The sequence below is a fragment of the Onychostoma macrolepis genome, chromosome 04, assembly GCF_012432095.1.
Source record: "Onychostoma macrolepis isolate SWU-2019 chromosome 04, ASM1243209v1, whole genome shotgun sequence".
NCBI lineage: Eukaryota > Metazoa > Chordata > Actinopteri > Cypriniformes > Cyprinidae > Onychostoma > Onychostoma macrolepis.
In genome coordinates this window covers 11156682-11179639 of record NC_081158.1, presented here as the reverse complement: position 1 = coordinate 11179639, position 22958 = coordinate 11156682, and the positions used below count along the sequence as shown (strand labels likewise).

At 38.9% G+C, this 22958-nt stretch overlaps 1 protein-coding gene across 7 annotated transcripts in view; it reads right to left on the bottom strand.

Annotated features, from left to right (window-relative positions):
- LOC131539371 (polyunsaturated fatty acid 5-lipoxygenase-like) overlaps nt 1-14425 on the bottom strand; it is a 30886-nt gene extending 16461 nt beyond the window's left edge. For 2 of the 7 annotated variants that reach the window (XM_058773926.1, XM_058773925.1), the window contains exons 1-10: nt 14202-14385; nt 8326-8684; nt 5323-5442; nt 5056-5174; nt 3867-4039; nt 3561-3692; nt 3240-3443; nt 2894-2980; nt 1327-1493; nt 1087-1202 (exon numbers count right to left, since the gene is read on the bottom strand). In XM_058773926.1, the coding sequence (XP_058629909.1) occupies nt 1087-1202; nt 1327-1493; nt 2894-2980; nt 3240-3443; nt 3561-3692; nt 3867-4039; nt 5056-5174; nt 5323-5442; nt 8326-8684; nt 14202-14345 (1621 nt within the window). In that variant the 5' untranslated portion in view covers nt 14346-14385. Of the gene's footprint in view, nt 1-1086; nt 1203-1326; nt 1494-2893; nt 2981-3239; nt 3444-3560; nt 3693-3866; nt 4040-5055; nt 5175-5322; nt 5443-8325; nt 8685-14201 lie in introns of all 7 variants that reach the window. The other 5 variants (XM_058773922.1, XM_058773920.1, XM_058773921.1 and 2 more) reach the window with 5 other exon arrangements.
- Between the last annotated feature and the right edge of the window lie 8533 nt (nt 14426-22958).

Here is a 22958-nt window from a genome sequence, read left to right as displayed (position 1 = left end):
ATTCTTAATAGTGAGTGCATGTAGGCGGGTGCTGAGCCTGTGGTTGTTCTATAAGCAAGCATCATTGTCTTGAACTTGATGCGAGCTGCGATTGGTAGCCAATGCAATGAGATAAAGAGAGGTGTGACATGGGCTCTTTTGGGTTCCTTGAAGACCAGTAATTAGCCACTTCAAACATAGAAAACACAACCTAGCAAAACATAACTACCAACACTAAATAAACCTGAAATGTTTCCAATGAAATGAAAGAAAAACAACTTAAATAGAAAAGAAAACAAACCAACAACAAGATAACATCTAAAAGTTAATGAGTATCGCCGAAGAGGGCTCAGTGAGTCCCACCAGGACAGACACAGGATGTGCTCAGTGCGATCTGGTGGAAACAAAGCAGCGGCAACGCCACAGCAAAAGAACACTTCATCCTGCAATCCATACAGACAGCGTTGTATGGAATAGAGAAGAGTTGATAAGAGAAATTTCGGACCTACCGGTAAACAGCTGTGGGACTCTGGGTATAGCAAAACACTTGTTCACTCAGCTTACAGTCAACTATCACTGTCTGCGTCCCCAAACAATAAAGCCAAGCTAAAAATAACATGCATATTGCAGAATGCTGAAATTTGACACCAATAAAACTTTGTATCTTATCAAAATACATACTAAACAGGGAGCGGGCGCACGCCAGATGAAATCAAGACACAATCAGATTAAAGGCACTGGACAGCTATAATTAAATATATCCCACTCATCGGGCAAAGAAGCCAAATTGGAAGGCAAGCAGATAAAGAACGGTGCTAAGAAAATGAATCGACACATTACCATTAGAGTTTACACATTAATCTTGTGGTTAACCGAATATTATTTCCTCCTACCTGGATCACTCACAGCAGATGCAAACAAAACTAGCCAGGAAAGATGGGGGCAGTATCCCGGAAGTGTCGCATACCTGAGCTGCCGGTGTGTGTCACTTATGTGTGTGCGTGGCACTGCGCCAATTACTGACGTCATGAGCGTCATAGTAACAACATGCCACACTTACACAGACAAACATACACTAACATTTTGATCATTTGAACCTGTACTCACTGTCAGAGTTATTCATGCCAAAGCAGGCAACATCCTTCACAAATCCTTGAATCTCCTCATCTTGTTGAACCTTCTCATCGCTGTCATAGTAGATCTTGACCACAGCAAAAACAAAGCTACAGAGAGATGGAAAGGGGAAAAAAAATACACTGGATGCCAAACATTTTCATTGGTACGTATGTGGACTAATTTGTGCTTTTGCAGTAGCAGTACAGGATCTGAACTGTTGCTACCACCTACCAGTTTATTGCCTCCCAGATCCTCATGCCATCATCTCTGTAATAGTACTTGGGCACATCTTCCATTCCTCGAGCTTTTATCTCCTCAGGGAAGCACAGGGACTTGTAGGTTAAAGTCATGCCATTTTGCATCAGTGTCCCCATACCATCTACACTGATGCTACCAACCTTTGGACACCAAGAATACAGTTAATCTTTTGCCAAAATATTTTCAGAAATTAACTAGACTGTAAGCATTTGTTTACTCAAGTGACCATCTAGGGCAGCGTTTCCCAATCCCAGTATTCTACCGTCAGTGACCTGCGAATTGGACATAACCGGATATTCCGCCATGATTCCAGTTCGAAACGAGTGTATATGTTCCATTCAAAGTGCATTAAAGTGTGCGAGACGTGAATTTAAATTCTATTTATTTACAGAGGTATATGATGTCCACTCGTCTGTGTGTGAAGACACTGCAGGTAGTGGCGCAGCACAAATCCATGAATGAATGTTCTGAATGGGATTGGGTGTGGGAAACGCTGATCAAGGGGATAATGGGTGAAGTTTTATTCTGGTGGATGTGTTTGCATTTCTAGATATTTAGTAACTACATAGGTATGCCGGTTTACACAGTCTATTACAGTGAACACCAGCTAACTAAATACAATGAAACCGTTGAAAGTATTAACATGATGAAGATTTGTTTATAACGTGTGCGTCTTTAAATGGTTACTTCACCCCAAAATAAAAATTGTGTCATTAATCACTTACCCCCATGTCTTTCCAAACTCGTAAAAGCTTTGTTCGTCTTCGGAACACAATTTAAGATATTTTGAATGAAAACCGGGAGGCTTGTGACTGTCCCATTGACTGCCAAACAATTAACACTGTCAAGGTCCAGAAATGTATGAAAAACATCGTCAACATAGTCCATCTGCCATCAGTGGTTCAATCTGAATTTAATGAAGCGATGAGAACACATTTTCTGCGCAAAGAAAACAAAAATGACGACTTTATTCATGCCGCATACCGGATACACTGTTTTCGTTCAAATCAAAGCGTAAACAAATGTAGAAGACGTATCCGTATGGTGCGGCTGACACAGAAGAGCGTACGCTGCTTGCGTCCAGCAGATTTTCTCCAAAATGGCGCAACATATGGTCGTTGTTCATATTGTCATGAATAAAGTCGTTGCACAGAAAAAAAAAAGTGTTCTCGTCACTTCATTAAATTCAGATTGAACCACTGATGGCAGATAGACTATTCAGACGATGTCTTTCATACTTTTCTGGTCCTTGACAGTGTTAATTGTTCGGCAGTCAATGGGACAGTCACAAGCCTCCGGTTCTCATCCAAAATATCTTAAATTGTGTTCCGAAGACGAACGAGGCTTTTACAGGTTTGGAACGACATGGGGGTAAGTGATTAATAACAAAATTTTCATTTTGGGGTGGAGTATCCCTTTAAACCTATATCACAGACAGAAATTATGGCTTGCCAGACAAAGACAAATATGAAAAGAATTGCTTTGGATCCTAATAAGATGCTGTTTATGTATGGATATATTAAATTAGCTGTGAAGCTACCTTGCTGAAGATCCCGTTTTTACTGATGAGCTTTTCACGAGCCTCTGCATTGATTGCAATTGTGAAACGAACATGAGGCATCAATAACTGTAAGAAGCAAATTATGCATTTAAACGTGCATTAAATCATTAAAAAAAAAAAAAAAAAGATTCAAAAAGCATAATTTGAAACAGCAAAAGTGGTTTTCATGTAGTGCTCTGGAGTCTTTTGGTTAACATTAAACCATGGTTGAAAAAAGGCAAGGATATCAAAACCAGTAACCCTTCATCAATAAATTCACATACATGAAAGCACAATCTCCAGTTTAGCACTGAATCTAAATATCATGACTGTGAAATACAGGTACCTTGTATACGGGATGGACGGAAGAAAGCTGTCTGTACATGGCAATTTCAAAAACCTCTGACACCAGATGTGTCTTGAGGAGATGTGTGACCAGCTGGTGTACATTGAAGTCGGAAGATTTTACCCACATCTTGGCAAGCATCCAGTCATATTCATTATCGCTTGGGAGAAAGATTGGGCTCATTTCCCCTGGGGTTTGACTGAGCTGATTCAGATATAATAAAGGCAAGCAAGGCATTTTTATTTACTTCACTGCAAAAGGACTTTTATCTTTAGTTCATTCATGTTTTCATTTGATACTGTATCTGGATGAGACAGATACCTGAATGGCGATTGGCACAATTTGGTTCAGATCATTCTTGTACAGCAGGCAGATGGGTGCAGTCAGATAGCGCTTACTGGCTGCTGGCACGTCCTTTAGTATTTCATAATCTGCTATGTAGATGTTTCCTGCCTGTAAACGTGTTCATAGGTGTATAGTTTAGAACAAATGGTTTGTAGGTTAAAATAACACCGATATGAGTCTTTTACATGAACTAAAATATGTGACAGAGGTCACAATACAAACAAGTCTTGGATTTGATAATTGATCAGTTGTTCAAGTGATTTATGTCTTACTGTTTCTGACCTGTAATTCCTCTTGTAGTGTGTGTCCTCTCTTCAGAGAGCCCTCGACCATCTCATGTGTGACTGGAAATTTGTCTGGAAGTTGCATGCACTTCCTGATCATGACAGGATTGCAGCCGTTCAAAAACTGATAGCCAAACATGTAATCTTTATTCCAGTCTTGCATCACGTTCTCTGTCCAGATTACAAAAGAGAAACTTGAGTCAAAGTCAAAGGCTTTACTGGTTTCCCACAACAATTGTGTTCGTATATATAGTTTTTGTTAAAAAGAAGAAAACAAACAAGCAGTCATCTTGTAACCATGGTTTCCTGAAAAGGGAATGAGACGCTGCGTGTGAAATCGAAAGCCTCTGTGTGATTTCATACTCTCATCTAGAGATGCCTTGTTTTGGGCACGGGAAGGGTGTTTTTACTGCTTTTACTATAAGCAGCACAGAACAACTGTTCATCTAATCATCGTCTCCCAATTAGGACTCTAAATAGATAAATCTCAAGTCTGCTTTTTAAAACAAAGAAAAGAAACAATGTAGGAGAATAGTATGTGCAAACAGCGTTATATTATATTGTATATTAGCGTGCATGCCAAAAAACAAAAACAAAAGAATTAATATGAAGTTTGTGACACAAACGCGCACATCAACCTGATTGCTTTATTTAGTGTTCATGTAAACACTACGTTCAGATTCACGCCATTTGAGGTGTCCATGTAAACGTAGCCATTGTTTAGTTCGGGTTTGCTTTATAGCTTCCTGGTCATGATGTCTATAGGGCGCGTTTCCATTACAGATTTGCGCAAAACTTTGGCGATAGTTTATAAATGTTGATAAAAAAAAGTATTGCGGCATTTCCATTAACCGATGTTATGCGACAAAAGTATTTTTTTTCTTGACATGGCAACGGATTTTGGTGGAATTTTGCTATATTTAAATCGAAGGAGGCGTATACGTGTATCTTTACAGAAGCAGCGCGGAAAGCCTCTTCAAAAACGTGCGCACCCAGACGTGTGCACTGTAAATTGTCTAAGCATTAATTTGAGGTAAAAAGCCCCTTATACTCGACTGATTTCTCACTTGATTCACATCATGCAGAGGCTTTCAAGAGGTGTTCCTATAGCATCGTAACTTCCGACGCAGCGCGACTTCCCTTGAAAGAGAACAAACATTCTTGACAGAGGAAGAAATCATCCAAACCTAGTACTGCAGTCTTGTGGCCCAGAGTTCCCAAATACTCAAGTATCTTTTCAAAATCCGCAATGCCTTTCCAGGACTCAAAGAGACCGACAAATTTCTCAAGACCTAAATACACCCCCCTGAAACAGAGTGCATACAGTATAGTTAGAAACATGAACACTACTTTATGGTACTGCATTTGTGCCGAATTTCATTCTGAAAAACTGAGGGAAAATTCTGTAACAAAGCAACAAGGACTGTGACAATGACACAGTCCCCCAAACTTACACTTCCACTAAATTGCAATACCAGTCTAAATCTTTTTCTTCATCAAACTGAACTTCTTTAGGAAGTTCATCCACTGTGGTATCTATGCTCATAGGAAAGCCCGGCCTCCACTCGTTCCATCTTCAACAAGAAAAATGACAACATTTACAGGGCTGTACAGCTATGAAAAAACTGGTCTGTGCGATGAATAAATGTACCACTGTAGCACACGTCCGATACAGTTTTGCATGTTCATAACACAGCCGCTTAATAGTGGGAAGTGATTTCGTTGTGCTTGTTTGTGTGTGTGAGAGAGAGATTGATTATACTTGTGGGTGTGCGATATGACGATTTTTGATGGTGGACGATTAAAATGTCTCCATGCCATGGTCTGCTTTTGGAGAAACTTCGTAGTATCGTGCTACAGCACACATTATCAGCTGCAGTTCTGGCGCCGCCGTATCAATATACTGTACAGTACTACACACATTCACATCAAATGTTATCGCAGCAGTAGAGTTACACTTAAGGGACACAGCACTTATGGGCAATCACAAAAGCGCATTATTTGCATATGCTTTAAAGCCTTGCCGGTTAAACATTTAATTCACGTGCTGTTCTGACCTGCTTCTGAGCACTTACACAAGACTTAACTCAACTTATAAGTTGTCTTTCGCGTCTGATTGATTTTGCGTCTAATACGCAATCATATGATTCGCTCTGTGCGATCGCGTCTCTGGACCCGAGCCAAAGTCCGGATCAGACTGTGCGTGCTGCCGTTGTTCACGTGACACAACGTGAAACCAGACCTCATTTGCCCCAATCAAAAGCATATTTACACTGTCTGAATCGTTCCCTATAGCCTACATTATGCACTACGAGACATTCACTGTACAGGAAATACTAACACTGTGAACAAGTGACTGATCTCAGCCGCAGCTTCAGCGTCTATTTATAGTGGCGGGTGCTTCAGATTCTAGAGAGCATTTGATTGGTCAGAAGATTTGACGAGAAACTGATGTACAGTGTGACGTCAACAAAATCACTGAGCCGTTTTGGCGGAAGTGACGAGTGCAAGCTTTGAATGCTTATATCTTCTAAATGTGAATTTTGTCACTGTTTTGGAGCACACTGCCTTATAGATAACCTTAAGACTAACATATTCTACTAACACCCAAAAGACTAATTTTGATTTCATGGGGACTTTAAAGGGATAGTTCACCCAAAAATTACATTTCTATCATTATTTACTCACTCACATGTTGTCCCAAACCTGCATTGATTTCTTTCTTGTGCTGAACACAAAGATGATATTTTGAAGAATGTGGGTAACCAAATAGTAGCTGGTCCACATTGACTTTGGAAGTCGCTGTGGACCAGCAACTGTTAAATAAATTGTATGTTCAAATGAAGAAAGAAACTAATTCAGGTTTAAAACAACTTGAGAGTGAATAAATGATGGTATAAAAATAAAACACTATGACAAAATTTACAGACAGATGACAGAATTTTCATTTTTGGGTGAACTTTTCCTTTAATATTAATAAAATAAAAAATAAAAACAGAAAACTCCCTCACTACTCATCAACTTTAATACAATTGCTTAAAAATGTTTAATTGACATATAGTGTTTTATTTTAATATTTAATGTTACTGTTAAATACTGTACCTGAAAAATAAAGCACTGTTTGTTTTATTTGTATATTATGTGTATTTGTAATGTATATCTTTTGTTCTTATTTTCTAATAACAAACATAAAATAATGACAAAGATTTTTTATCTTAGCCCACTTTGGCCTAAATGTCTGCCATTCTTTTTATTTTATTTTATATTTTCTTACCTTAAAAGGCTTTTTAATTATTATTAGTTTGGCTGTACTGCTCAGGCAACTTGCAAAATAGTAAAACCAACATGACAAAGAATCGTGATAAAATCGTGAATCGTGATATTCCTGAATAAAATGGTGCTATGATATTTTTGGCATATCACCCACCCCTAACTTGTGCTACAATTGTTTGGCCTGTGCTACAAAACTTACAACCTCTGTAGCACCAGTGCTATGTGCAAAAAAAGTTAATGTACAGCCTTGATTTACTTGTACAGTTACACCAAGAATTGTATTTAAAGGTGAAGTGTTTTTCCAGAACCAGAACCGAGTGCCCAAGAAGCAAAGATCCAGGTCAGCAACCAGTTCAAGTACTGTACTTCCAGTGAGTTGAATGGAAATCCTCTGTGTCTAAGCCCAACACATTACTTTCTATCTCAACTAATGTCCTGAGTTTGGGGCATGGGAACTAATGAGTCTTTTAGCAAGGAAGGGGTAGACTATCTAAACAGTGGCATTCACCATGGCAAATTCCCTTAGGCATTAAGGCTTGCCTAACATCACAGAGAACTCAATAAATCTAGCTCCAAATAATTAAGTTAATCGTAATATGTATCTTAGCATTTATGAGAAGAATCATTGCACATCATCACTGTTTTAGGAATACATACACCTTCCTTGTTGATGTGATGAGCTATTTGTTAGTTGACAGTGTTTGTGATAAATGTTTTTGCTATTTTGACTCGCATTTCATTGAGCATAAATTTGGTGATCTGAGTATCTGGATCAGTTAAAACCAAAAAGCAATTCATTTCTAGGCATAGAAAAATAAACTTTATTTGTGAAAAGGCCAAAACAACAGCTGCAAATGGGTAAGCGAAGGCACTTTCTCTGCAGTGGTGTCTTTGTGAAATTGGCTAATTGAAAACTACAGAAATGTTGGCAAATGAAATGGAGTAAAAGTACTTTTACCCCATTATAAATTTAGTCCAAAGAAAGTTAATTTGTCCCCTGCCATTTTTCTTCCACTGACCTCAGATTATAAACTAATTCATAAGGTATGAGTGAATTTTTTCTGAGTAAAAATATTTTCTGGTCTTAAATGGTAAGAGACAGATACGGTGCTTGACCGATATTTGTGCGTCAAGCACACTGAACTGTATCTAGGGACAAAAAATAAAAATCCCTTTCATCAAACCTGAATATTTTCTGTCTAGATTCTAGTTCATCTTTTCTTTGCTCTTGAAAAGATTTGGTGTCATCCTGAGGCAGTCGAGCTAAATGAACACAAAGAAATAGATGAACGAACGAATGCTTCATTAAAAACTGGATAATGAACAAAGTGGGTCTGTACGTACCAGTGCCTTCTCGGATCATCAGTTCATTTTCATCCACTAACCAGCAGTAACAGGGGAACTCAAAGCAGTCTCCAGAGGGTGATTGCACTTTGATATGCTTACAGAACCATGGATAATTGACAAGATGTTTCTCCTTTTTAAGTTTCACCTGGACAATGTTTCCGATTTTCTTCTTCACTTGGATGTCAAGGGAGAACTCCTTTAAAGATAACTTTTATTAGACATGTTATATGTGGGGGGGAAACAACAGCACAAACAAACAAAAAAAATCTCTCCACTGACTGGTGAAGAGAGATTAATGCTATGAACGATTTTAGATTTTAATACAATCACTTGACCAATAGGTGGTGCTGTGACCAAATAGATGTGTTGAGGTCAGTGTGGGATGACTCTAACACACAAAGTTAAGTGTCAATACACCAAAATGTTATAGCAGTACAGCATCAGATTTAGTCGATCAGCATCTTTTTTTTGTAAAAATTGGGCAAATGATCTAGAAGGAATTTAAAAAAAGCAGGTTTTTCAAGAAAACTCAAAACAGCAAGTTCAGCCGGCTATGGTGTAATTGGTGTCATTTTTCTCGGCATGTCCCAAGGAATCTAAGAAGACCAGTCTCATGACAATAAAGAAAAGTAACTGTCTTCTGTCTGTGTGCCAAATTTCATAACTTTCCTATGGATGGTTTTATGGGCTGCCACAGACTTCAAGAGGGGACGAAGAAGAGGAAGAATACTAAAAGGTACAAGTGCCTATGTAACTTTAGTGCTTAGCTCTTAATAATAAGAACAATAGGGCATTTTAGAAAAAGTTTAACATGCAAAGCATATTGAAATTCAAATACTAATATTGATTGGAAGGATGTTTGGAGGTTGACTGGGAAGTACTCACTAAAATTTATTATAAATGAATGTGCAGTTATCTGAAAACGTATTGCAGTCCCTCCAGGATTTCACGATTTTTGTGTGTGATTTTTGCGATCAAAATGACTGATTTTGTGGTGGTAATTTCCATAAATTTGTGACAAATTTGCGATTTATTTATTTTTTTTTAAATTATGATATCACATTTACCAAATTAACTCAAGTGAAGTCACCTTTATTTATATAGTGCTTTTAACAATACAGATTTTGTCAAAGCAGCTTTACAGTATCAAATTGGAAAATAGTGTGTCGGTAGTGCAGAAGGACAACAGTAAACACTCAATTTTCAGTTAAAGGTATTTCATTACTGAATTCAGTGATGTCATCATCCAGCTCAGTTCAGTTCTAATAGTATTTGTGCAATCAAGTCGACGATATCGCTGGAAATTAAGTGTCCCCAATATGCTGCACGATTAATCGCATGCGATTTTGAACCAGCTGGAGTTTATTAAACGTGCAGATTATGTATTATGTTAGATGCACAATATTCACAAACAGTGTTGGGCAGTAACTAGTTACTAGTAATTTAGTTACTGTAATAATATTACTTTTTGCAGTAACTAGTAGTGTGACTAATTACTAATATGATTTCAGTAATAATATTACAGTTACCATCCATAAAACAGTTTAGTTACTTTGTTAGATTTTAAATCAGTGGGGTTGAGGCATCAAAAGTAACTATCAAATAATTCCTAGATTTATTTTCATAATTTTCATGACTCGCACATGCATGTGATGTCCCCAGTGCAGCAGGCAAGCTTGGAATATGCAAAAGCATACATTCAGCAGATAGAAATATTGCATTATATTGATTTTGTCAGGAAAAAAAATGTGTAAATTGTGGCTTTACTTTACTCTGGCATTACATCCCTCTGATCAGCATGTGGTACATTATATTAATAGAATTAAAAATATTTTTGGAAAATTAAACAGTTTCTTACAACATAACGAAATTTAATCGCATATGGGTAACAGAAAAATTACTTCAAGCTACACATGACAATCAATGAGATGAATACAACATTTCTACTTGAATGTCACTGTCACTATTGAGTGTTTGTAAAAACTTCTGACTGCGATCCAATGTGGATTTTGGTCAAATGATGAGGCAGAAATATGTTGTTAGTAACATTCTAGAATCATTTTATCTGGAAGATACACAGTTACAACTTCTGTGGGGCGTGAAGAAAAAGTAGTTTAACTAGTAGTGTAACTAATTACTGTTGCCAGAAAATAAGTACAGTAACAATATTACTTTTGAACGGAGTAACTAGTAATGAGTAATATATTACATTCTTTGAGTAACTAGCCCAACACTGTTCACAAATAACAAACAAAATGCATAAAGCTGATTTATTTTAGTCTCTTAGTCAATTCTGAAACATTTTAACTTTTAAAACAACCTTAGGACCCTTTTTCCACCTTACCTATGTAAACATTAACAAAGTAGTATTGTAGCTGTACATACTGCTTGTAAATCCAATTCATACATTTGGTATTTTGGTCTCTTAATAAATTCTGATATATTGATATAGAAGGGGGAAAAAATTCAATTAAACACTGCGTCGTCAGCATTGGTATTGTATCATACTTTACTGATCAGTGTGCACTTAACATTATATGAAATTCAAGTTCAAATGGAGTTAAAGTTTTTGACCAGCGAATGACGGAGATGGAGTGTCATTAGAACGGCTGCAACTGTTATCTGAGGCAGCAAGTGCATCGCAATATATGCTTTCATCAACTTTTACAGGTTATATGACGTTTATTGTAGCTATATGGGCGCTTAGTTTTTCTTGTTGTTTAATACACTTGGTCAAAATCTCAAATTAAGCGCAGGATATTTAAAACGTACAAAAGTATATTGGCTAGACGGCAAATAACCTACTTCTCCTCCGCTCTTCAAGCACTCAAAAACATCAGCCTTTACAGACATAGTGTTTGAGTAAAGAAAACGCTGTACTATTCAAACATCAATTATTTATTTACCCTTGCATTGCGAAAAAGCGGAGATCTGTCTCCTCCAGGCTGTGCGCGGCGCGTAAATCTGAGGCGAGGTGAAGTTACGAGGTCTCGCTGAGAGATGATCCAATGGCGTTACGAAGTTGTACTGACAAGCTCTTTTTAATGCTTATCATTGGTTAAACATTTTTAAAACCCTCTGATTTAAAATAATAACGAATTATAATAGAGATATGAAGTTTGGATAATTTTCCACGGCACACCTGACTGGGCTAGGTCTATGGCAACTGCATACTCTGCCATATTGAAACACCGCCCCTGCTCGTGCAGTATATCTGGATATTGCTTAGCCCGGTCCTTGGCACTGATGTGATGTGAGGAGGCAGGTGAGACAAATTTGCCGCCATTGTTTCTTGACAGACCGCTCACATACACAGACGTCACCACGTGAACAACATCTGAATCCACGTAACGTAAAATAATTCAGTTAGATGATTATAATTTTATGTTATGTGAGGTCTTTTATTTTTATTTTTTGCGATTATTTTGCGGTTAAATGACGAATTATGCAGGATCACAAAAAAATGCGACATTTAGTTTATTTTGCATTGTATTCAGCGATCGCGGAATCGCGAAAAACTGGAAGGACTGGTATAGAGAATGAGGATTATGTCACAGTCTTTTCACTCCGCGTTGCATTTCGGGAAGGCGCCGCCATATTAGCAGGATACGCTGTCCGTTCCCATGGTTACTTCTCATTCTCTATAGGGATAACTGCTTAGCTTTTGTTTTGTTTTTGCCTTTAAGTTAAACAATAATTCATTCTTCATTGTATCATTTGCAGGGAAGCGAAGCTAATTTGTCGCATTGCATGATAATTAGATTTTTTTTTTCTCTTAGGTTTTGTAGAATTTCATTTACAATGTTGATCTGATTACCGTGAAAACAGTGTCACCCGCTGGATGCTCGCTGCTGCTTCAGCCGTCATATTAAATTATCCAAATAAAGTGTTTGTTCAACAAGCTGACAGAAGTCGATCCATTTCTTTGTTGGAAACTTTTTTTTTAAATGATAAAGTATAATTGTTGTCATTATAAATATTCATTTTTCCACGCCACGGAGGAGAATCAGAGATTGCGGATCACATTCAGCGAACAGTCACAAACTCACTGTACTTTTTATATTTATTTCAGCAAATGACAAGCAAAATAAAATCCCTAGAAGCTTGTGAACAGTTTTGTAGCATTTTTAAATGCTGGTTTAATGTACTAAGACAGTGATGCAAAAATACAAGCAGGTCGAGCCAGAATATTAATGCGACATGTTTAAACATTAAGCGTTTTCCTCAGAAAACCGTAATGTAGAAAGCGCTTATGGATTAAGACAGTGATATTTAATGTTCATATTTTGGGGCTCATCTGTTTTTCTGCACATATTATGATTTATTAGTAAGGTGTGTACAGAATGTTTTCTTTTACTACTGTCTCGGTGCATTTGTTCTTATGATAGGAAAATGCTTAACGTAAATAAACGCGTTGCGTTCACATTTTGAGTTTATATGCGTATCTGCACATAGTATATGCTTTACAATTTTGTCTTTATCACTGTCTTGGTACATTAAGCCACCTTAAGCAGTTTAGAAAGTCCCCTGTTCAAGTTCTGCTAATTCACAAGCCAGTCAGACAAGGTAGTGTTAATTATTAAACCAACAAAATCAAATCTTTCAAAAACACACAGAAATGTGATTCTCTTATTGAGTGAGAGGCAATGGGTTTAATCAGTGACATTTACTATTCGGCGTCTTCTCTGCGACCTGCTTCCTTTGATGTGTTTACACATAGAAAAAAGGCAAAAAAAACATACTGCATTATCCAGTTTTCTCTCAGAACCATGATCTGAATTACTATTGCAATTCTCGATGCAGCAGGAATGACATACAATGATGACATTTTTCACAATCACGACAAAATAATAAAATACTGCCCTAAACTCAATAGCGGAAAGGCAGCGCTATCCTGCAAATATGGCGGATAAACAAAGCAGTTTCCCAGAATTCTACGCGGCGTTACGTCACATTCTCATTCTCTATTGTAATAATGTTTAAGCATTTGAACTCTGGTAAGAATAATAAAACCTTAATAAATCTATTTATTGGGAAACACCATAGTCAAAAGCAGAAATGGGCAAATACTAAACTCAGTATCCACTGGTATAAAACAGAATTGATGTTACAATACCTTAGAAACCAAAAAGCAAAGTGTACATTTTGAATATTTAATACTCTTACTACAAATACCTTACTTTCATACATTCAAGAAGACAAAACAAAACCCTGGAACACTTTCTTTACAATTTCCGATTGGATTTTTCAGTTAAATATAGTACAAATGCTGTAAAAACAGATTGTCCTATAATAAATGCACAATGTGCAGAAGGTAAACTGTAGCGATAGCCCTGGACCTTACTCTTTTATAGACCGAGAACGCATCTCATTTTGCCTTTTGGAGGCAGTGACTTAACTAGTTCTGGAAGTCTTAGGATGCTGTTTCAAGAATCTTTTCCCAAATACACAACAATTGGACGTTCCAGTTCCACACACACAAACAAAGGTGATGTATGTAAGTTTGTTGACTCTTCTTAAACCAAAAAAAGAATATGTCATTAGATATTTAGGAAACACATTACATTTACATGGCTGTTTCTCTGAAAAAATAATGCTATTGCTAGTAATTGTACTCTGAAGTGTGCGTTCCAGGGCAGAATGCCTGGGATTTTTTTCAATATTACATACTGTACATTTAAAGTAAAAATAATCAAGTATTTGAAGTTCTTACCTTTTCAAAAGTAGAAGACAGGTGATTCACCAGGGTTCTTTCACTGCTCTGCTTCTCTGAGTCCATCAGCGTCAGGTAAATGCTGTTCATTGTATCAGCAATCGCCTCTCTACCAGTATATACAGTCACCTTGTAGGTTGACATTGTGCCTGTGTGGAAGGATGTGCAATCTCTGGATCCTCAGCTGTATTCCTACTCAAATTTATATAAAGTTCACTACTATCATTTGCTCCACCTCCTGTGACATCATAATGAGGGTGTTGTCCACCAATCAAAAATGTCATGTTAATACCTGAATATGTGCTGATGTTATGTTTCTGAACATTGAGATGAGATAGGTACATATGTAGTGGTATTCCAGTGGTACGGACAATCCCCTTTCTCTGACAAGCTTTTCCAAATACAATTGCTATTTAAAATTTGCCTCCTTAAATGTGGAGAAATAGAAGAGTGTCATTTCTTGTGGATACAATACATTCAAAATACCCTCCCTCAATGAACAGTATCATGTAGGTCAAAACAAAGGGTAGAAATTAGATGAATATACTTAGTACTTTAGTGTAATACATTAATGAGCTGTAATGAAATTAACGCATTTACTAATCTGATTTCATTCTGGTATCTGTCAGTCCTCTGTCGTGTGTGTCATGTGTTCCCGCCTCTTGTGTCCATATTTGGTCTTGTTCCTGTCCTTGTTCTGTGTGATTATTAGTTTATTCAGTTCAGGTGTGTGTATTTATCAGTGATTGTCTTGAGTGTGTATATAAGGTCCTGACTGTTCAGTTAGTGTTTGTCTGGTCTACTCGTTACTCCCCGGTGTTCCTGTGTGTGTCAGCCCTGCCTTGTCTTACCCTGATGTCATCATTAAAGACTATTATTTTGAAGTTTATCCTCGTCTCCGTGTTCCTTGTTCCTCCCTGCTGTGTGCACCGTGACAGTATCATTCTAGCCTGAACCTTTGCTCTCATTGTTCAGTAATTAAATGCGATGAAGAATGACCTTTTTAACTTTAAATTCACTTACAAATAAATACAGATGAGATGCTTAATAAAAGTAAAGTTATTCACACTCTTTATAATGCACAATTCAATGATCATAGATGCTCAGCAAGTATGAAATATTACCAATAAGTTAAACACACCATTATCTGTAGAAACATCAATAAGAAGACAATGATTTGTAATGTTAGTGTTAATTAATAATGTTTCTATTGCTGAGTTTAGTATGTGGTGTGCCTCAAAAATAGGCTTTCAGTAACCGGTGCCAGACACCGCTGACAAACTGACAGTGATCATTTAAAATGGCAATAATGCTTTCTTTTTTATTTATTCATTTATTTATTTTTTGAAGATAGACTATTATTGCTGGGGTTCTGTAGGAAGAATTGAAACATTTATAATTAAATATATAGGCTCATATATTTCAATAATGCTGCAAACTGCATTTATTTTTTCACCCAATAATTTTTAAGTGTGGCAAATCTATTTGCTCAGTTTAGTTATTTAAGTTTGAAAGAAACAACATCTTATATGTCTAAAGTTGCTTCTCTGCCTAGATGTTTTTAATTTCAATTCTCACAAAATTGTATCAGCAATACTGTATTTTTAATTCTCGTTTTCCTGTGCCATTTTGTTTCTTACAAGAATGAATGAAATTGTGGGTGTCAGTTTTTACATACTTTTTGTGTATATTCACATTTGCCCATATAGACATCTTCTGTGTTAAAAGACCACTCCTTGTTATACTGACTGTTCAGTTGTATTTCTGAATAACTGTATCTAGACTTTCAAGAAAAACAAGGAAGTTTTGGGCAACACGGTCAGTGTTGGGAAGGTTACTTTGGAAAAGTAATAGGTTACAGATTATAAGTTACCTTATTTGGTCACACTTTATATTAGGTGGCCTTAACTACTATGTACTTACATCAAAAAAATAAGTACAATGTACTTATTGTATTGCAAAACACTTTTACTGCTATTAAGGTGGGATACGGGTAAGGTTAGAGACAGGTTTGGTGGTATGGATAGGTTTAAGGGTGGGTTAAGGTGTAAGGGATGGGTCAACAGTGTAATTCTAAATGTAATTACAGAAATTAATTACAGATTTAACTACATACAGGTATTTTTAAAAATATAAGTACAATGTAAAAACATGTATGTACACAATAAATGCATTGTATCAAATGATTAATTTAAATGTAAGTACATAGTAGTTAAGGCCACCTAATATAAAGTAGGACCCCTTATTTAAAATGCAATAAATAGTGTAACTATTTCAGTTACTTTCTTAAAGTAATGTAACTGATCACATTTGATTACTTTCCTAAATTTCTGTTTTTAAATGTTAATCATTTTGAAACATTTAAAGTTGGCAGGTTTAACCTTACAGTACTCAGTACTGATTACTGTCAGACTTCTCAAAATCCTTCGTCAAGATTGTAATAATTTAATTTTAAAGCATAGACACCACAAAATCAGACTTTAACACCTCGTCTTACTTTTAGATCTCCGAGTTTAAATACAGATTTAAAATAATAATTAAAAAAACAAACATTTTAATAGCTATGATACTATTTTTAAAATCAAATCTTTGCATAGCTATGACAGGAGTCCTTGGCATCTAACAATGCCTCAGAAACAAACAATTAATCTTTAAAAATAAAGCATTTGCATAAACCCAAATAGGAAATAAAACAGTTATTAAATAAGCATGTGTCCTAAAATTCTGAAACATTGGGGTCTCATATTTCAAATCAGTCAATGAAATTTGGAAAGTAAATCAATCATATTTGTATGTGCATGAAAATATTCAAATGGAACCCCCTTTGTATTCGTTAACATTTTCATAATTAACTGTAATTACAATTTTTTTTTCTGGCTGTCACGAATCCGGTCTATGAACTTCCGTTCACTCACCACCAGAGGTCACTCGCTCACCACATGGCCTCTTGCACTACACTACCGTTGCACTTCACCAGACTACAATTCCCATCATCCATTGCACTGACGACACACACAGCTGATTGCACTGATCACACGCTCACACCTGAGAACTATCGCACAATCATACACTCTATATAAACCATGGACTTCCGTTCAGTTTGCTGAAGTATTGATCTGCGTATAGCTCTCTTCAAGCACTAGCTGCCTTTCCGTGCCATTCTGTGTTTCTTGTTCAGTTTCAGTATTGTCCTGCATTTATCACTCCCCAAGTGATAGCTGCGATACATAACCTGTTTCTTGTTTTCTAGTCTGTGTTTCCTGTATTTACCCCTGTCTCACCGTTCGGACTCTGTTTATGCCTCGCCTGAACTATTGCTCTTGTACCTGGATTATCTCTCTGCCTTACCCTGTTGGATATTGTTTGCCGATCGTCGACCCACGCTTGTCCTAGGATTACTCTGTGTCTTGCCCATGCCATACCTGTTTGCCCTTGTTTGACCCTGCCTGTGTTATGACCAGTGTTGTGCAGTAACTAGTTACTGTAACTTAGTTACTGTAATAATATTACTTTTTGCAGTAACTAGTAGTATAACTAATTACTAATAAGATTTCATTAATAATATTACAGTTACCATCCATAAAACAGTTTAGTTACTTAGTTACTTTTGATGCCTCAACCCCGTTGATTAAAAATCCAACAATCAAATAATTCCTAGATTTATTTTCATAATTTTCACGACTCGCACACACATGTGATGTCCCCGGTGCAGCAGGCAAGCTTGGAATATGGAAAAGCTTATTCAGCAGATAGAAATATTGCATTATATTGATTTTATCAGGAAAAAAAGATGATCTGAACACTGTTGTATAAGTTGTGGCTTTACTTTACTCTGGCATTACATCCCACCCACATACTACTACTATAATTAAAAATCGTTTTGATAAATTAAACAGTTTCTTACGAACTTATGTGATTTGATCAAAATATAATCGTATATGGGTAACGGAGAAATTACAATTAGCTTCAAGCTGCACATGACAATTAATGAGATTAATACACTTCTACTTGAATGTCACTATCAATCAATATTGAGTGTTTGTAATAACTTCTGACTGCGATCAAATGTGGATTTTGTTCAAATGATGAGGCAGAAATATGTTGTTAGTAACATTCAAGAAGAATTTTATGTGGAAGATACAAAGTTACAACTTCTGTGGGGCGTGAAGAAAAAGTAATATAACTAGTAGTTTAACTAATTACTGTTGCCAGAAAGTAATAAGTAAAGTAACAATATTACTTTTGAAAGGAGTAACTAGTAATGAGTAATATATTACATTCTTTGTGTACGTGCGTGGCCCCTTTAAGACTTGTCGCCATTTTAAGATTGCGCAGCAAAGTTTGAGAGAAGAGATGCGAGCCGATCGAAATCCAGGTGTAATACGTGTGCGTGCATCCTGTAAAGTGAGTTGTTCTTGTTAAATTATGTTTGATATTGAGATTAAGTTGTAATCTTGCTGGCAATAGCAGTTATGGTAATTATTTTCCTTTGATTGAGCGCGCATAACCAGCGCCTGCTTACATGCACGTTATGTATATCTGATGAGAGATGCTATAATCACTTTATTTCTACTGTACTCATGTTCTACATTGAGATAGATTATTGTTTTAGTTCATATGTCTATTGGGAATCGCAAGTATAAGTGTGTTAATGAAGATTGTGGTTAAATGGCCTATTCAGATGCTAATATGCCAATTGATTGAGCTGTAGTATTTCATTTAATTCCAGTAATATTGACAGTAATGTCATTTGTTATTGAATTGGCAAATTATTGGATTTGAAATTTGTATTATTTACTTTATTGTATTTGTTATCTCTGTACAGACCACACCTATTACATGCTCCATGGCACAGTAAAGTCGTCAAAGAAAAGAGCTGTTGTTGACTGAGTTCCTGGGTTCTGACCAGCCCACCAGGGCAAGTGATTCCTTCCACAGTCCTTTTAAAGATAAACACAAAATTTCCAATTCCAAACCCTACACTTTGAGTAACTAGCCCAACACTGGTTATGACCACGTCCCTGTCTAATAAAAGCCTGCAAATGGATCTGCACGTCTCACGTCTTGTTGGCTCCGTTACAGAATACTCAGCCGCACAAGGATCCAGCAGCTGTTCAAGTGATCATTGGCCAGGTATGGACACTGCAAGAATATTATTAGCCCTTAAGCAAGGCCTGCGATCATTGGAGAACTATATCCAAGAATTTTTAGCCATCGCTCACTATTCAGATTTACCAGACATTATTTTGATAGAGTTTTTCTGTGATGGCATTAATCAACCTCTCAAGTCTCAGCTTAGACGCGATGGTCCGCGTTCGTCACTCTGTGAGTTTATGGATTATGCTTTGCTGTGTGCTGGCTCTTTGTTCACTGTGGGTGTTGTGGATGAGGATCGCGACACCGCATCTATGACTGCAATGGTGGCTGCACCAGAGCGCACTCACAAAATGGCGGCCACAGCAACCGGTCACATTATTACTTCCATTCATGAGTCAAGCCACGTCTCAGGTGATCTGCCAGAATCAAGCCAAGTCACCGTTGATTGTCATGAGTCAAGCCATGTCTCAGCTGATCATCCAGAGTCACGTCACGTCTCAGCTGATCGTCCAGAGTCACGTCACGTCTCAGCTGATCATCCAATATCTTGTCACGTCCTGTCTGCCACACCCAGAGATTCAAGGTCAGTTCTTCACTATCCTAGTCTTGTATCCAGTGTGAGGGATGTACCGCTGGTGTCTACACGCGCAGCTGCTATCCCCAAATCCACTCACTCCTACCCTTCTGTCTCTGAACTAATTCCCCTGTCCAAAGTGTTTCCCATGATGGGAATCACTTTATGTTGCGTTTGGGCTGCGTACACCACCGCAGAACTGCCCGAGGTGGCAGCACCCGCTGCAGCTTCTTCAGAGGTGGCGGCACATGCTGCAGAACCTCCAGAAGCGGCGGGCCTCGCCTCAGCCCCTTGTATGGTGGTAGTGCCCAACAATGTTCTCTTAGCCTGTCGAGTTGCGGTAGAGGAGACTGTTACCACTGTAGATCTTCCAGAGGTGGCGGCAACCGCTGCAGAACCTCCAGAGGTGTCAGTGGTATCCACCTACCAGCTCTCGTCCTGTCCTGTCATGGCTAAGGAGGCCATCTGTGAATCCTCATCCTGTCCTGTCACGGCTATGGAGGCAGACTACGAATCCTCGTCCTGTCCTGTCACGGCTATGGAGGCCATTTATGAACCTTTTTCATGTCCTGACCCTGCTGTTGAATCTGTCACTGAACTGCACTGTAAAACCGGATTAGTTAATATAACTGAAAAAAATAGTTGAAACTGATTACATCAAAATTTTTAAGTTATATTAACTCAAAAGAAACATAATTTTTTAAGTAAATGTTACTAACTTAAGTCTTACAAGTTACTATAACAGTATTGATCAAGTTAATTTTACAAGGAATTTTTGGGTTCACAGAACCAATTAAAATTAATTAAAGATGACTTCATTTTTTTTGTTACATTACAATTAAGTTTACCTTCGTAAAAACATTATAGTTGTAATAAATAACTATACACCAACTATACTCATTCTGAAATAAAATAAAAAACAAAAACGGTTAGCACAGACAATTTAAATGCAAGTTACTCATTTATTATGTCAGGATGCTCTTGAGCCAGGGAAACGAGGAGACGACGGATAGAACCAAAACTAGATTTATTTTAAACTCATGAACACAGGAGACATGGAACATCCAAAACGACAATTAACAGCTGACAAGATGACAGGGAAACGTAGGGCTTAAAAACACAAGGACATCAGATGAGGAGAACTGAAACCAGGTGGGGAACAATCACACACAGCTGGGGACTAATAAACTAATGATGACAAACAAGTACAGGAACAGGAACAAACCAAATATGGGCACGAGAGGAGGGGAAACAAGACAAGACTGACATTACTCCCCCCTCCCGGAACATCCAACGGGGAGGGGGGGTGGGCGCTCTGGAGGCCTCTAGGGACCAGGAGACATCATAGACGGCCTCCAGGGCGGCGCCCGTTCCGGGAGCCATGGCGGATCAGGGGAGTCCGGCGGCCATGGTGGATCAGGGGAGTCGGGATGCCATGGCGGATCAGGGGAGTCCGGCGGCCATGGTGGTTCAGGGGACTTGGGATGCCATGGCGGATCTGCCTCCGAGACCTCGGCCCCAGCCCCCACCTCGGCCTCTCTGGCCGGAGCCCTACAACCCCCCCCCCAAAAAGAATTTCTTGGGGAAATTAGAGGTGGTCTTGGGCTGGGGTTCAGGGGAAGCGGACTCTTGGGAGCGCCTTCGTGGCACAGGCACTTAACAGCTCTGGAAGCACGGTGCTGGACGGGACCAGCGGAGACTCTTGGGGGCGCCTTCGTGGCGCAGGCACTGGGGGGGCGCTCTGGAAGCGCGGTGCTGGAAGGGACCAGCGGAGACTCTTGGGGGCACCTTCGTGGCGCAGGCACTGGGGGGCGCTCTGGAAGCGCGGTGCTGGACGGGACTAGTGGAGACTCTTGGGGGCACCTTCGTGGCGCAGGCACTGGGGGGCGCGCTGGAAGCCCGGGCTCTTGGGAGCGCCTTCGTGGCGCAGGCACTTAACAGCTCTGGAAGCACGGTGCTGGAAGGGACCAGCGGATTCTCTTGGGGGCGCCTTCGTGGCGCAGGCACTGAGGGGCGCTCTGGAAGCGCGGTGCTGGACGGGACTAGCGGAGACTCTTGGGGGCACCTTCGTGGCGCAGGCACTGGCGGGCACTTGCGGGCTTGCCACACTCTTTGCCGGCGGGCTTGCCACACTCTTTGCCGGTGGGCTAGCCACACTCTCTGCTGGCGGGCTTGCCTGAGTCGCGAACGGCGGCTGGTGAGCGGGAGCCGCGAACGGTGGCGGGCTTGTTCTGGCTCGGGGCTGGACACTCGCCAGACACCGGAGGATCCCTTCCCTCTAGCACAGTCCTGTGGTGTCTGGGAGGTCCACGGGACGATGGAAATTGGCCCCGTGCCAGAACAGCGAGAGGATGGCGACATCATCCAGCGCCATCGCCGCAACGAGCCCACAGAACTCCCCGGCAAACTCCTCAAAAGGGAGATCTCTGTGGGCCAGGGCAAAGATGTGAGCGGCGACTTCCATCGCCGCGGGGAAAACAAAAACAGGAACAACAAAAAACTTTTCAAAAAGGGAAAACAAACCGGGGTAAACTGGCGTTGTGCCACTGTTGAGGTTAGGTCAGCTGTTCTTTCAGGATGCTCTCGAGCCAGGGAAACGAGGAGACGACGGATAGAACCAAAACTAGATTTATTTTAAACTCAGGAACACAGGAGACATGGAACATCCAAAACGACAATTAACAGCTGACAAGACGACAGGAAAACGTAGGGCTTAAAAACACAAGGACATCAGACGAGGAGAACTGAAACAGGTGGGGAACAATCACACACGGCTGGGGACTAATAAACTAATGATGACAAACAAGTACAGTAACAGGAACAAACCAAATATGGGCACGAGAAGAGGGGAAACACAAGACTAGACTGACATATTAAGCAACCACAAATCATTAACAAAATATCAACATTAAATTGTTCAACATCAAATGGAAATACATTCTCCAAAACAGTGCAAGGTCCTTGAAAAATGAGCTGAGATAATAACTGTCACTTTTAGAAGTGGACAATATGGATATCTGGATATCACTCAGCTGTAAACACTTCCCTAAAATAGGAACACTTCCAAAATTCACATCTAACAGTAA